At 46.3% G+C, this 13034-nt stretch overlaps 1 protein-coding gene across 1 annotated transcript; it reads right to left on the reverse strand.

The window, feature by feature from the left end:
- Positions 1-2369: 2369 nt before the first annotated feature.
- mrpl37 (mitochondrial ribosomal protein L37) lies at positions 2370-10884 on the reverse strand. Its single transcript, XM_084913270.1, has 8 exons — positions 10385-10884; positions 9859-10042; positions 8797-8912; positions 8530-8718; positions 8265-8419; positions 8046-8177; positions 5721-5795; positions 2370-2668 (listed from the first exon to the last, which is right to left on the reverse strand). The coding sequence occupies exons 1-8, from the start codon at positions 10752-10754 to the stop codon at positions 2591-2593; spliced, it is 1299 nt and encodes a 432-aa protein (XP_084769396.1). The 5' UTR covers positions 10755-10884; the 3' UTR covers positions 2370-2590.
- Between the last annotated feature and the right edge of the window lie 2150 nt (positions 10885-13034).

Consider the following 13034-nt stretch of genomic DNA (forward strand, 5'->3'; position numbering starts at 1 on the left):
GAGAGCTGTATGGCAAATAAATACTTTCTGTTCCACTACACTTGCCTTGGTCCATCTCACTGTGTTTCCAGCCCTGTTACAGTCGGTCTGTCCTACAGAGAAACTGCAAAGAAAGTCAAAGTGTCAGTGAGTCCAGGTTCCTTCAGCATCCAAAGGCTCAGAAACAAACTGTGACAGGAGGAGGTCTGCAGACCCAAAGACACGACTGAATCAGAGGACAAGTTTCTGAGAGTTAACAGCTGTGTGATGGCGGCTCACAGGACAACAGCTTCAAGCAGCTTCATAGTGGTCGTAGTGAGAAAGTCTCCGTACCAGCTGTGAAGAAAAAACTTCGAGCTGCAGGTTTGACAGGATGAGTTGCAGAAAGAAAGCCAGACATCAGAATAAGACAGAGGTTTGTCTGGGCCATGAAACACCAACACTGGACTACTGAAGACTGGAAGAAGGTATTATGGACTGATGGATCATCACGCAGGATCTTTGTGCGGCGTTGAGTAGGTAAAGGATGGTTCCACAATGTGTGGCATCAACTGTCAAACATGCAGGAGGAAGTGTGATGGTCTGGGGCTGTTTGCTGGATCCAGGGTCGGTGACTCGTACAGAGTGAGAGGCTCCCTGAACCAAAACAGCTACCACAGCATTCTGTAGCACCCTCTGGGGTCAGGGGTTCATCCTACAGCAAGATAATGACCCAAAACACCAGTTCAAGCTATGCCAGAACTACCTCAGGAAAATAGAACAAGGGAGTGTCCAGCACAGTCTCCAGACTGAAACCCCATCGAGCTGGTTTGAACTGGACAGAAGAGTGAAAGCAAAGCAGCCTACAAGGTCCACATTTATGGGAACTTCTGCTACAGATATGGGAGAAGATTCGATTTCTATTGTAGAAAGAAGCCACGAGTCAGAAGTTTAGAATACACTTTGGTCTATAAATTGATTCCATGATTTCTTTTTTAACTCCAATTTCTTATTTGTACTATGCTTTTATTTCAGAGTGCAACGAAACATTAAACGGCATAATTTTCCATAAAAAAACTTTACAACTTGGGTTGTTCTTGGTAGCGTATTTGGGCATTTATTTTGATGTGTGTTTCAGTAAAAGGACTAGATGTTACAATCCCTGCACTGCTTTAAACTGAGAAAAGTTTGAGGGATGGCTGTTATGAGGAAAGCCCAGAAACTTTGCCACCAGCACACATCGTTGTGTGCCTCAACTGTCGGTCTTTTACCCAGGCTAATCTGCCATTATTCCTTCCTTGGTTAGGTTTAGGGATTAGAGATCTGATCTAAATTATCATATTAAGATTTGGGACACATCATCAGTAGTGGACTTTGGATTCATCGGGTGTTTCGGCCATTATCACTAGACACCCTCATCCAAGGAGGCCCTGCCAGGGTTGATCAGGCCCTGGAGTGTGACTGGTTTATGTTAAATTGTTATTTCTCTCCTTCTTTCTTCTGTTTAGTTTCCTACAGTTTATTTTCTATCTATTCACTGCAACTGAGGAATAATACTTACCTCTTTAGCATTTATGGAGCCTCACTTCTTCAAAGGGATAGAAAAGGTGATAGAGAGGAGTAAGACAAAGGGGACACGATAGGAGAGAGCAGAGAGGAGAGCTGGAAACAGTGCACTGTTTGGTGGTGTCATGAAGCAGGTCACACAAACAGGAAGGAGCAGATTTATGGACACACTTGTATGTCAGAAGCAAGATTTTAAAGTAAGAGTAAAATCACAATCCTTGCTGTAGATTTCAGGTCAGCGCTGCCACTTTTAATACTGTTGTGACTTCTATGAGCATTTGTGTCTTTAGCATTTTGTCAGAACGACAATTTTAACATGAGCTTTAGATATCTGAAAGCAACATGCCGTGATAAATCCACTGAATTACCCGCTGTTTTTTCTTAGCTCCCCACTGTGTGCTGTGAGTTTCCTCAAACTGCTAAACTCCCATTGCTTGTGAGCTTCATTCAGGATGTATTTGTTCTGTTTAGGATGTGGAAGACTGACTTCTTCGGCCTGAGCCTGGTGTGATTTACCTTGATAAAATGGTATGTTAAACTACAGAAGATAATCATGCAAACCCACCAAATGTGTCATTTGTGGTTGTTCTCCAAGTATTCAGAACGCCCTAGGCCAGAGGCCATGTCCTAACATGAGCATAAATATAGTCACTGAACAGTAAAACCACTCATTTGCTTTTCGATGTGGAAGGAAAAGTATGTCTACACATTTAACATAGAATAGCAACCCAACGAAAACGTGTTGGGTACTGACATGCTTCAGGACTTAGCCTTAGCTTGGAGTATAAGAATTTACATATGAACAGCTTGATAAACTTAATGAGAAAGAAAGAATAAACAAAGTGTTGAGAAAAGCAGCCTTTATTCAGAAGTTATCATAAAGATGTAGATGAAGTGTGGGTGCAGCTCCATGAAACACCCGGACGCTGTTACTGACTGAAAGAAAATCAGGAGTTTTGAGAAGATGCTGATTTAGATCACAGACACACACAGACTTCACAGGCAACTGACTGCTGGCAGCGCATCGCTCACACAAACACACAACAGATGTATGAGGTCTGCAGTCCTACACAGCTCCATGCAGGTACAGTGCCAGGAACTTGCTGAACGCCTCAGGCTTGTATCCGGCCAGACCAGCTGGTATCTGTGGAGACACAAAGCAACCAATCAGAACCATTACATTTTCACTGTGGCTCCTCCCATCACACGGTCAAAAGGAAGCATGTGCAATACGTCTGTAACAGTTTCCACCAGTCTGTTTAACTATGCATCAAAAATGTTGCAGCTAAAAATTCATGCAGAGTGCATTACCGCAGAGTACAGTTACTGCGCAGTTACCGCAGAGTACAGTTACTGCGCAGTTACCGCAGAGTACAGTTACTGCAGAGTACAGTTACTGCGCAGTTACTGCAGAGTGCAGTAACTGCAGAGTACAGTAACTGCAGAGTGCAGTTACTGCAGAGTACAGTTACTGCAGAGTACAGTTACTGCAGAGTACAGTTACTGCGCAGTTACTGCAGAGTACAGTTACTGCAGAGTACAGTTACTGCAGAGTACAGTTACTGCGCAGTAACTGCAGAGTACAGTTACTGCGCAGTAACTGCAGAGTACAGTTACTGCGCAGTAACTGCAGAGTACAGTTACTGCGCAGTTACTGCAGAGTAACTGCAGAGTACAGTTACTGCAGAGTACAGTTACTGCGCAGTTACTGCAGAGTACAGTAACTGCAGAGTACAGTTACTGCAGAGTACAGTTACTGCAGAGTACAGTAACTACAGAGTACAGTAGCTGCGCAGTTACCGCAGAGTACAGTAACCGCAGAGTACAGTAACTGCAGAGTACAGTTACTGCGCAGTAACCGCAGAGTACAGTTACTGCGCAGTAACCGCAGAGTACAGTTACTGCGCAGTAACCGCAGAGTACAGTTACTGCGCAGTTACCGCAGAGTACAGTTACTGCGCAGTTACCGCAGAGTACAGTTACTGCGCAGTTACCGCAGAGTACAGTTACTGCAGAGTACAGTTACTGCGCAGTTACTGCAGAGTACAGTTACTGCGCAGTTACTGCAGAGTGCAGTAACTGCAGAGTACAGTAACTGCAGAGTGCAGTTACTGCAGAGTGCAGTTACTGCAGAGTGCAGTTACTGCACAGTTACTGCAGAGTACAGTTACTGCAGAGTGCAGTTACTGCACAGTTACTGCAGAGTACAGTTACTGCGCAGTTACTGCAGAGTACAGTTACTGCAGAGTACAGTTACTGCGCAGTTACTGCAGAGTACAGTAACTGCAGAGTACAGTTACTGCAGAGTACAGTTACTGCAGAGTACAGTAACTACAGAGTACAGTAGCTGCGCAGTTACCGCAGAGTACAGTAACCGCAGAGTACAGTAACTGCGCAGTTACCGCAGAGTACAGTTACCGCAGAGTACAGTTACTGCGCAGTTACCGCAGAGTACAGTTACCGCAGAGTACAGTTACTGCGCAGTAACTGCAGAGTACAGTAACTGCGCATTTACCGCAGAGTACAGTTACCGCAGAGTACAGTTACTGCGCAGTTACTGCAGAGTACAGTTACTGCAGAGTACAGTTAATGCAGAGTACAGTTACTGCGCAGTTACTGCAGAGTAACTGCAGAGTACAGTAACTGCAGAGTACAGTAACTGCAGAGTACAGTAACTGCGCAGTTACCGCAGAGTACAGTTACTGCAGAGTACAGTTACTGCGCAGTTACTGCAGAGTAACTGCAGAGTACAGTAACTGCAGAGTACAGTTACTGCGCAGTTACTGCAGAGTATAGTTACTGCAGAGTACAGTTACTGCAGAGTACAGTAACTGCAGAGTACAGTTACTGCAGAGTACAGTAACTGCGCAGTTACTGCAGAGTACAGTTACTGCGCAGTTACTGCAGAGTACAGTAACTGCAGAGTACAGTTACTGCGCAGTTACTGCGCAGTTACTGCAGAGTACAGTTACTGCGCAGTTACTGCGCAGTTACTGCAGAGTACAGTAACTGCAGAGTAGAGTTACTGCGCAGTTACTGCAGAGTACAGTAACTGCAGAGTACAGTAACTGCGCAGTAACCGCAGAGTACAGTAACTGCGCAGTTACCGCAGAGTACAGTAACTGCAGAGTACAGTAACCGCAGAGTACAGTAACTGCGCAGTTACCGCAGAGTACAGTTACCGCAGAGTACAGTTACTGCAGAGTACAGTTACTGCGCAGTTACTGCAGAGTAACTGCAGAGTACAGTAACTGCAGAGTACAGTAACTGCGCAGTTACCGCAGAGTACAGTTACTGCAGAGTACAGTTACTGCGCAGTTACTGCAGAGTAACTGCAGAGTACAGTAACTGCAGAGTACAGTTACTGCGCAGTTACTGCAGAGTACAGTTACTGCAGAGTACAGTTACTGCAGAGTACAGTAACTGCAGAGTACAGTTACTGCAGAGTACAGTAACTGCAGAGTACAGTTACTGCAGAGTACAGTTACTGCGCAGTTACTGCGCAGTTACTGCAGAGTACAGTAACTGCAGAGTACAGTTACTGCGCAGTTACTGCAGAGTACAGTAACCGCAGAGTACAGTAACTGCGCAGTTACTGCAGAGTACAGTAACCGCAGAGTACAGTAACTGCGCAGTAACCGCAGAGTACAGTAACTGCGCAGTTACCGCAGAGTACAGTAACTGCAGAGTACAGTTACCGCAGAGTACAGTAACTGCAGAGTAACTGCAGAGTACAGTTACTGCAGAGTACAGTTACCGCAGAGTACAGTAACTGCAGAGTAACTGCAGAGTACAGTTACTGCAGAGTACAGTTACCGCAGAGTACAGTAACTGCAGAGTAACTGCAGAGTACAGTTACTGCGCAGTTACTGCAGAGTAACTGCAGAGTACAGTAACTGCAGAGTACAGTTACTGCAGAGTACAGTAACTGCAGAGTACAGTTACTGCGCAGTTACTGCAGAGTACAGTAACTGCAGAGTACAGTAACTGCGCAGTTACCGCAGAGTACAGTAACTGCAGAGTAGAGTTACTGCAGAGTAGAGTTACTGCAGAGTAGAGTTACTGCAGAGTACAGTAACTGCAGAGTAGAGTTACTGCACTGAGGAGCTTCCTGCACACTGACACAGAAAGGCTGACAGCTACACAGATAAATAAAGTTAGTGAAAGCCACGTCTCCCCTCAAACAGAAACTGTACCTTGACTTGCTTCTTTTTAATGAGCGGTCGAACTTTTGCAAAATCATACAGCTCGACGTCTTCTTCCAGCCACATCTGCAAACAGACAAAATGGAACAGCTAAAACAGACTGCTGGGGTTTAACTTTGGACTCAGCTGGAGGACAAAGAACAACTTTTGTTGACACATCCATAAGCTTCCTTTCTCAACGCTGAGTAAGCACACAGGTTTACTGAGGCCATCAGAGACGTAGCCACTGTTCCAGCATCTTCACAGCAGTCTGCTCTTATGTTCGTGGGCTAAACTGGGCTGGTAAGTTGTGGAGTTATTACAAACCCTCAATAACACAAGGAAGCACCAAGACATACATAGTATTTACATACTGGCGAGGAATGAGCCGTGCCTTTGTGCCACACTGACAGGTTTTGGAGTGATACTTAGCACAACATAGCACGAGCTGTAAGAAGAAAATCATGGTGAACAATACAGCGAGCACTGAATCTGCAAATCTATAGTAAAATCCTTGAATTGTTCACAGCAGTGATGTTTCCCTACTTATCATGGGCGTGATTAGGGATGGGTATCGAAAACCGGTTCTTGTTGAGAACCGGTTCCCACTGTTTCAGTTCCTTGGAATTGTTTGCCATTTTTCCAAACGACTCCCTTATCGATTCCAGTCGCCCCGAATGACGTCACCACGTTGCGGAGCGTCATTTATCTGGCAGGAAACACGGCGGCTCAAACGCTCAAAAGTTTGGTCATACTTTACGAGAACGGATGACAACAGGGCAACTTGCAATACTTGCAAAGTAGATACTTCATTTAAGGGAGGAAACACTACGAATATGCAAAAGCATTTGCTCACAAAACACGCGATGACCTTAAATGAATGTCGTGTTTTTAATTCGCTCCGGACTCGTGAATCTCAACCCAGCAGCAGCGGTAACGTTTGCACGTCCTCTCCCGTTAATGCGGCGGGTAAATAATCAACAACAGTGCATATTATGTTAGCGCGATCTGCCTTATTACAAAACCTGCCATTACTGTGCATTTAGGTGACCATGATGAGAGAGACAGAGTCTGGCTCAGATGCTGGCAGTTCTCGCTGCAGTCTACCGGTAGCGTCTCCTTTCAGGCCAGGATAGACGAATGTCACCGAGCAGTGACTCAGTTTGTGGTCAAAGGCTTGCACCCATTTGCCACAGCAGATGATTTTCGGTAAGTGAATGTGTTTAATTGTAGGCAGGGACATTACTGGATATTCTTGTGTAATTGCTACAGAATAATTTATGTTATACTTTGTTATTGCTACAGAAGAATATTTATTTTATTATTTTACATTTACTATTTTTTTTCCTGGGGACCCTGTGACGCCCCATTAAAGAGCCGTAGGCTGTGGATCTCTGAAGATCTCACTGCTGGGTTTGTAAGGCCACGTTACTCCTAAATTTCTATCTTGTTCAAAGAGAAGATATAAAACAAAGTTCTAAGCTAATCGACCTCAGTGTTCTCCTTTTTTAAAAAGAATCGATAAGAGAATCGATAAAGAATCGAATCGTTAAACAGAATCGAAACTGGAATCGGAATCGTGAAAATCTTATCAATACCCATCCCTAGGCGTGATGTCAGCATCCTGTACTTTCTTTTTCCAAGGCTGAATGATTTCACAGCATAAATAATCCACACAGGTTAACACGCTGTAATCTGACTGGATGCTGGCAGATTATTCTCCGCTCTTCTTTGCTGAGTTGTAGAGTTCATTTGAAGTGGCTGGTTTGAAAGCTTCACTCTGATTTTTCTCCACGTGAAAACAAAACAAACCATGAAGAAAAGCTACAAGTTTACAAAGTGATCAACTGATTTGAAGCAGAGAGCACACAGTGCAGGTGTGAGGACACACGCAGGTCCCTGGGCTGTGTCCTCTGATGGGGGGGGGCGGTCTGGGTCTTCATCCAGCTCATCTGAATAACTTAAACAACTGTTTGAACTGATGATCGTGGAAACTGCAACATGACACCTTCTGACCAGTACTGGGCAGTAACTGAGTACTATCAAAGGAATCCTTTGTATGTAACTGTGTAAATGGAAACTACACCTGACACGCCTCCATGATCACTTATGACAGGTTAATAGGTTTTAGCCTTGATGCTGCAGAGCCATCAGCACCACTGATATGTTGGAGTCTGCACATATATGTTTAGAGAAAACACATTTAAGGTTTTACACACAATTCTTGTTTTTCTAACGTCATTAAAGACGTGCTGTAGCCTCGTTCCAGAGAAACACGAGTGTGTGCAGGCTTCTGACCACACCCCTACAGCCCAGGCTTCCTCACATACAGCTCACCTGGTTTTTAATTCCGTCGTCTCCTGAGAGGTCCGTGGTATTCAGCTGGAAAACCATGAACTGGAAAATCCTACCATTGGTCCCGACTGACTGCACGGTCACAGGACGGTCTAAGAGTTGCTGTGGACGAGTCTGACACACATGAAGAGGGATAATTAAGAAACACAACACTGTTCAAACTGAGGTAAAGTGTTGCTGTTCGTTTGCACGCATGCTTACCCCATAGAGCTTGTGTGCACGGGCCAGCGCGTTTCCAAAGGTAAACATGATCATCTTGGTTCTAAACTGCTCTGGGCGGAGCTTACAACGAGGATCAGCTGACTCCAGGAAGTACAGCGTGTGGGCGTGAGGGTAAGGGTAGTCATCTCTGAAACCTGAGTGGACGTGACAGACTTCTGTCACTGAGCGTGAGGAGCAGACAGAAACACACCTGGACCCAGCAGACCTGCCTTACAGAAAGGACGACAGCTGGCTAACCTCTCACCTGTGTGGTTTACCTCCTCTTTGTACACGTGCACTTTCTGGAGGTCGATAGTCGGGGAGACGGGATAGAAGGTGTCCAGGACGTGATCCGCTGTGTCGGCCACCTCCTGTTTACCAGACATCTCTGGGAGAGGATCCATGCTGTTCAGCAGTAAACCGTTCTGACCCCTTATCTGGAGGAGATCCTCACCTGACACGCAAACACGTTTGATCGTATTAGTCACGACTCGCAGTCAAAATGATCCCGCTGAGCACGAGGGGACGATACCTCTTTTCCACGTGGTTGCCAGCGAGTAGTTCTCTGCAAGCATCCTCCTCCCGACGGCCGGGTGGCTGGACTGCAGCGTCGCACACAGGTGCAGCAGGTTGAGCAGCAGAGTGTTGCTGAGGAACAAGCAACAAAGGGACAGTTAGTTTATACCATTCTGTTTTACATTTAACTAAAATAAATAATATGAGCATTATTATGACTCCGCCTATCATTACTGCTCCTGTGTGGAACGTCTGGAAACATCAACCCAGTCTCTGATGAAGTGCACCGCTAAGCTCATGAAGGGACAGGTCACTGCGTTAACTCCACTGCACCAAAGCATAGATATGAGTTGTAATGGCAGCTCTAATGTTTAGTCTTTATTATGTGGTGTGCCGCAGACAAAAGCCTGATCCAGCGCTTGATTTGGAGCAGCTGTCAGCATGTTTGCTTCTCATTCATAAACTCTCTGCATGCGCCGTCACAGAAGGTTTGTGTGTTGGTGTCTCTGTCCAGCTTGTTTTCTGAACATACAGAGGCAGCCCCTCGTTTCCAAACAACCCCCTCAGGTTGTTTTGGCTGGTCCTGCGGTGGTGCCATGGGGACAAAACCATCAACTAAAGCAATGAAAAAATACTGCAGTAAACAGTACACGTGTCACAGCCCTAAACAGACTGTATTCAAATGATGTCAGATCTTCCTTAAAAACAGTGGTGAATCATGGGTTTGCAAACACACATCCACATGTGTAGAAGCAGTTATTCCTGTTATCAGAATACTTTATTAATCCCTGAGGAAAAGTTGCATCGAGTCGAGTGTGTCTGTGGAAGTCCACACTGCAGGGACTGATTCTTATAGAGCGCTTTTCTAAAGCTCCCGAGCACTTTCTCTATACTAACTACATCCACACACATTCATACTCCGATGGACGCATCGGCGAGCATCCATGGGGTTAGTACCCAAGGATACTGTAGACTGGAGGAGTCAGGGATCGAACCACCAACTTTCGGGTCAGTAGTGACCTGCTCTACCTCCTGAGCTACAGCCACCCCACATGTGTAAGTACAGATGTCACCCAACCTGTATTTCTCTTTACGCGGTCGATCCTCTGTCGTGTCCCAGAAGCGTGCGTGCTTGATGGCATTCTGTACACGCTCATCCTGATCTGGGATCTGGTTTTCAGGGTTCTCTGCGAGGGAGAGGAGCTGTGCAGGGAGACCTGGGATCACCTGGGTTTTGGTCAGCCAGGCAGCCTGACGCACACCTGAGACCGACAGGCAAAATTTTATATAAATAAAACTGAAGATTTCAAATAAAAGCTTTTTAAAATGAATCAAATCTGCGTGATCACGTGGGTCTACGTTTAGCTACAAAGACTTTCAAAATAAACTTCTCTCAGAGTAAAGCTCCTTTTGCGCCTATTTATTAAAATCTTGATTATGTTGCACATAAACAAGCACATATGAGTGATTTCTGATGAGGCCTGTCAGTCAGCCAAGCATGCCTTGCACTCCCGTAGACTTCCATAATAATGCTCGTGTGTGTCTAATGAACCCCGGGCAGCGACCACCGGGCAGCGGCGTGCTCAGTGTGACACAGCCGTTACCTTCCAGCGCGCTGGTCCTCTGGTTGAAGATATAACACGGCTTGTCCTTGTACAGCAGCATCTCGTGGGCAGGGGGAGACTTGTAATATCGCGGGTCCTTGTAGTCCCTCTCCCAGTGCTGGGGAGCAGGTTTCGCCAGCCCCGGGACATAGTGCATCCTCTCTCCGTATGTGACCATCTCCAGTCCCGGGATTTCGACCCTCTCCCTAGGTTTCCGCGGAGGGGGGACCTTGGCTGTAAGGCAGCGGCCGACAGTGAGGTGTCTCCGGGCCCCTCCATGTGCCGACAACCGCCTCAAATCCGTCAAAAAGGCGGCGCGAGAGAAGAGCGGAGCCGCCGTTTTTAAACGCTGAGCCGTTTCAGGAAACATTTCTCCTCCCGTTGTTCTTCTCGTTGAGCCTTTAACAACAAACTCTGACCTGATTCATTGCTTGTCTGTAACCGTGCTGTGGGACAGCGCCATGACACTTCTTCTTCTTCTTTTATTTTGTGTTGAGCTGTAAACGGGGGAGCATAGCGCCGCCTGCTGTTACGTGTTTATAATCTTAATCCCGCATTTTGGAGATTATGAAGCTGTTATTTTAAAACAGCGTTGTGATTTCTGTATATGTTGAAACAGGCCATTCTAGCCCGTTCCTGTATGATGACCGCTGACTTCTTCTCTGACTGTTTGGCAGTAAATGTGCAAAGTCGGCTACTCGTGACAGGATAAAGAGACTGGCGAAAAGACGGATGCAGTCAAGATGTAGTCACCAGTTCTGGACTCTGTATGAACCATAGTAGATGGCACGCTCTACCACCTGAGCCATCCCAGCTACAGAAGCCCCTCATGTCTTTCTCAGCTTGGTTACTACAATACTTGAGAGGAGCTTCCATGTTATGGAGAGGCAGGTATTTAGGAGTTTAAGGGTGTTTTCCCATTGTAGGGATTGTTTGCATTCAGAACTGGTCTATTCAATTCAGTTTTATTTATACAGCACCAAATCACAACAACAGTCGCCTCAAGGCGCTTTATTTTATAAGGTGGACCCTACAATAATACATACAGAGAGTAACCCAACAATCATATGAGCAATGACTTTGGCGACAGTGGGAAGCAGTAGCGGTTTTAGATACGGGCGACACGGGCGGTTGCCCGGGGCGGCATCGCAGTGGGGGGCGGCATCACGGCCAGCGCATAGTGGGAATGGCAGAGGCACCGATCGGTTTTCTATCGCCCATTTGCTGGGAGTAAGGGCGCCCTCCGCCTGCGAGGTGCGCCTGCTGCTTGCAGCACAGGCAGGAGAGGGCGGGGCGGCGGGGGATTCACCGGTGGCTGGAGCAGCGTCTAATAACCAACTCGCAAAATAAAACAAAATAAAAACAAACCAACAAACACGAAAACACCAGACATCATGATACAGACTTATAATTCGCACCGATGTTTTTTCGAAATTCTGTACGCGAAAAGTGAGCGCGAGAGCCCTCGGTGCGCCTGCGCGCTGCTGAAGTCAACGACGAGGCTCCAGTTACAGCAGTGCAAGTAAACAAACAATAAATATAAGAGGAGTAAGAAAATAAATATCCACTTTAGGACCAGGGGTCTGTGACACAGGACCCACACACACACGGGTTATGCTTAGTGTCTTTTTATTTTGGAAATAATCTGCGGTTTTTTGGCACCCGCCTCGGACGCAGCCACTCCCTCTCTCTGCAGCATCATCTGCTCCATCTCACTGTGGGCACACAAAAAGACATCTCCCTCATTAACACTGTCCCGTACACCTGTTGCCTCCCCGCCTCCGTGTCGCCCAGAGAGCTCAGTGTGTCACCCCTCCTCTGCAACAGGCCACCAAACCACGCCCCCGCCACAGCTTCCCCACCGCCCCACCGAGGCCGGGGACTCAGGATAAAATTTATAATTTACAGTTTGATGATTTAAAGTCTCACACACAACCCATCGAAAGGGGAGGGGGGGCTGCTTCCAAATAGAGCACATTTCATTCATAATGTTGTAAATTATGTATTCATGATTTGAATCCTGGGTTGTGCGAAATCCCAGAAATAAACCTTAGACAAAGTGAATCTGTGAACTAAGGCAGCGGTCCCCAACCCCCGGGCCTCGGACCGGTACCGGTCCGTGAGTCGTTTGGTACCGGGCCGCGAGAGTTGAGGCTCAGGTGTGAAATGTATAGTTTTCAGGGTTTTTATCGGTTTTCAGCGTTATTTTGTTATCGTTTTTATCGTTTACTCAGTTTTCCTGGGTCTTTTCACGTGTGTTATGAATAAATCTTCTTTTTTTCGGTACCGGTACTAGTTTTATTTTGTTGTATTTATCCGCGACACCTTAAAGGCCGGTCCGTGAAAATATTGTCGGGCATAAACCGGTCCGTGGCGCAAAAAAGGTTGGGGACCGCTGTGCTAAGGTGTAGGTCTGTTAGATCATGTTGTGGTGATCCTCGGGTTGGGGGATTTGTGTTCATACTGGAGTGCAAAATTAAAACCAATGGAAGATGGACAAGAAAAGTTCAAAGCCATCAGGTGCTCAGTTTAGAAAAAAGAGAAAAGAAGAGGAGGAGAAACGAGCAACAGATGCAGGTAAGCTGATGTGTGATTGGATAACGGCAGGTCATCCTGAAACTATCAGAATCAGAATACTTTATTAATCCCT

The sequence above is a fragment of the Perissodus microlepis genome, chromosome 18 (assembly GCF_051167445.1).
Source record: "Perissodus microlepis isolate ML-2025 ecotype Zambia chromosome 18, ASM5116744v1, whole genome shotgun sequence".
In the NCBI taxonomy this organism is placed as follows: Eukaryota; Metazoa; Chordata; class Actinopteri; order Cichliformes; family Cichlidae; genus Perissodus; species Perissodus microlepis.

Bases quoted from the DNA above. Each gene is read 5' to 3' on its own strand.
- mrpl37 (XM_084913270.1), bottom strand. From the start codon at position 10,754: ATGTTTCCTGAAACGGCTCAGCGTTTAAAAACGGCGGCTCCGCTCTTC. The intron at 8,420-8,529 runs GTGAGAGGTTAG...ACGTCCACTCAG, and splicing joins AGAGGAGGTAAACCACACAG to GTTTCAGAGATGACTACCCT. The intron at 5,796-8,045 runs GTGAGCTGTATG...GTCTGTTTGCAG, and splicing joins ACGACGGAATTAAAAACCAG to ATGTGGCTGGAAGAAGACGT.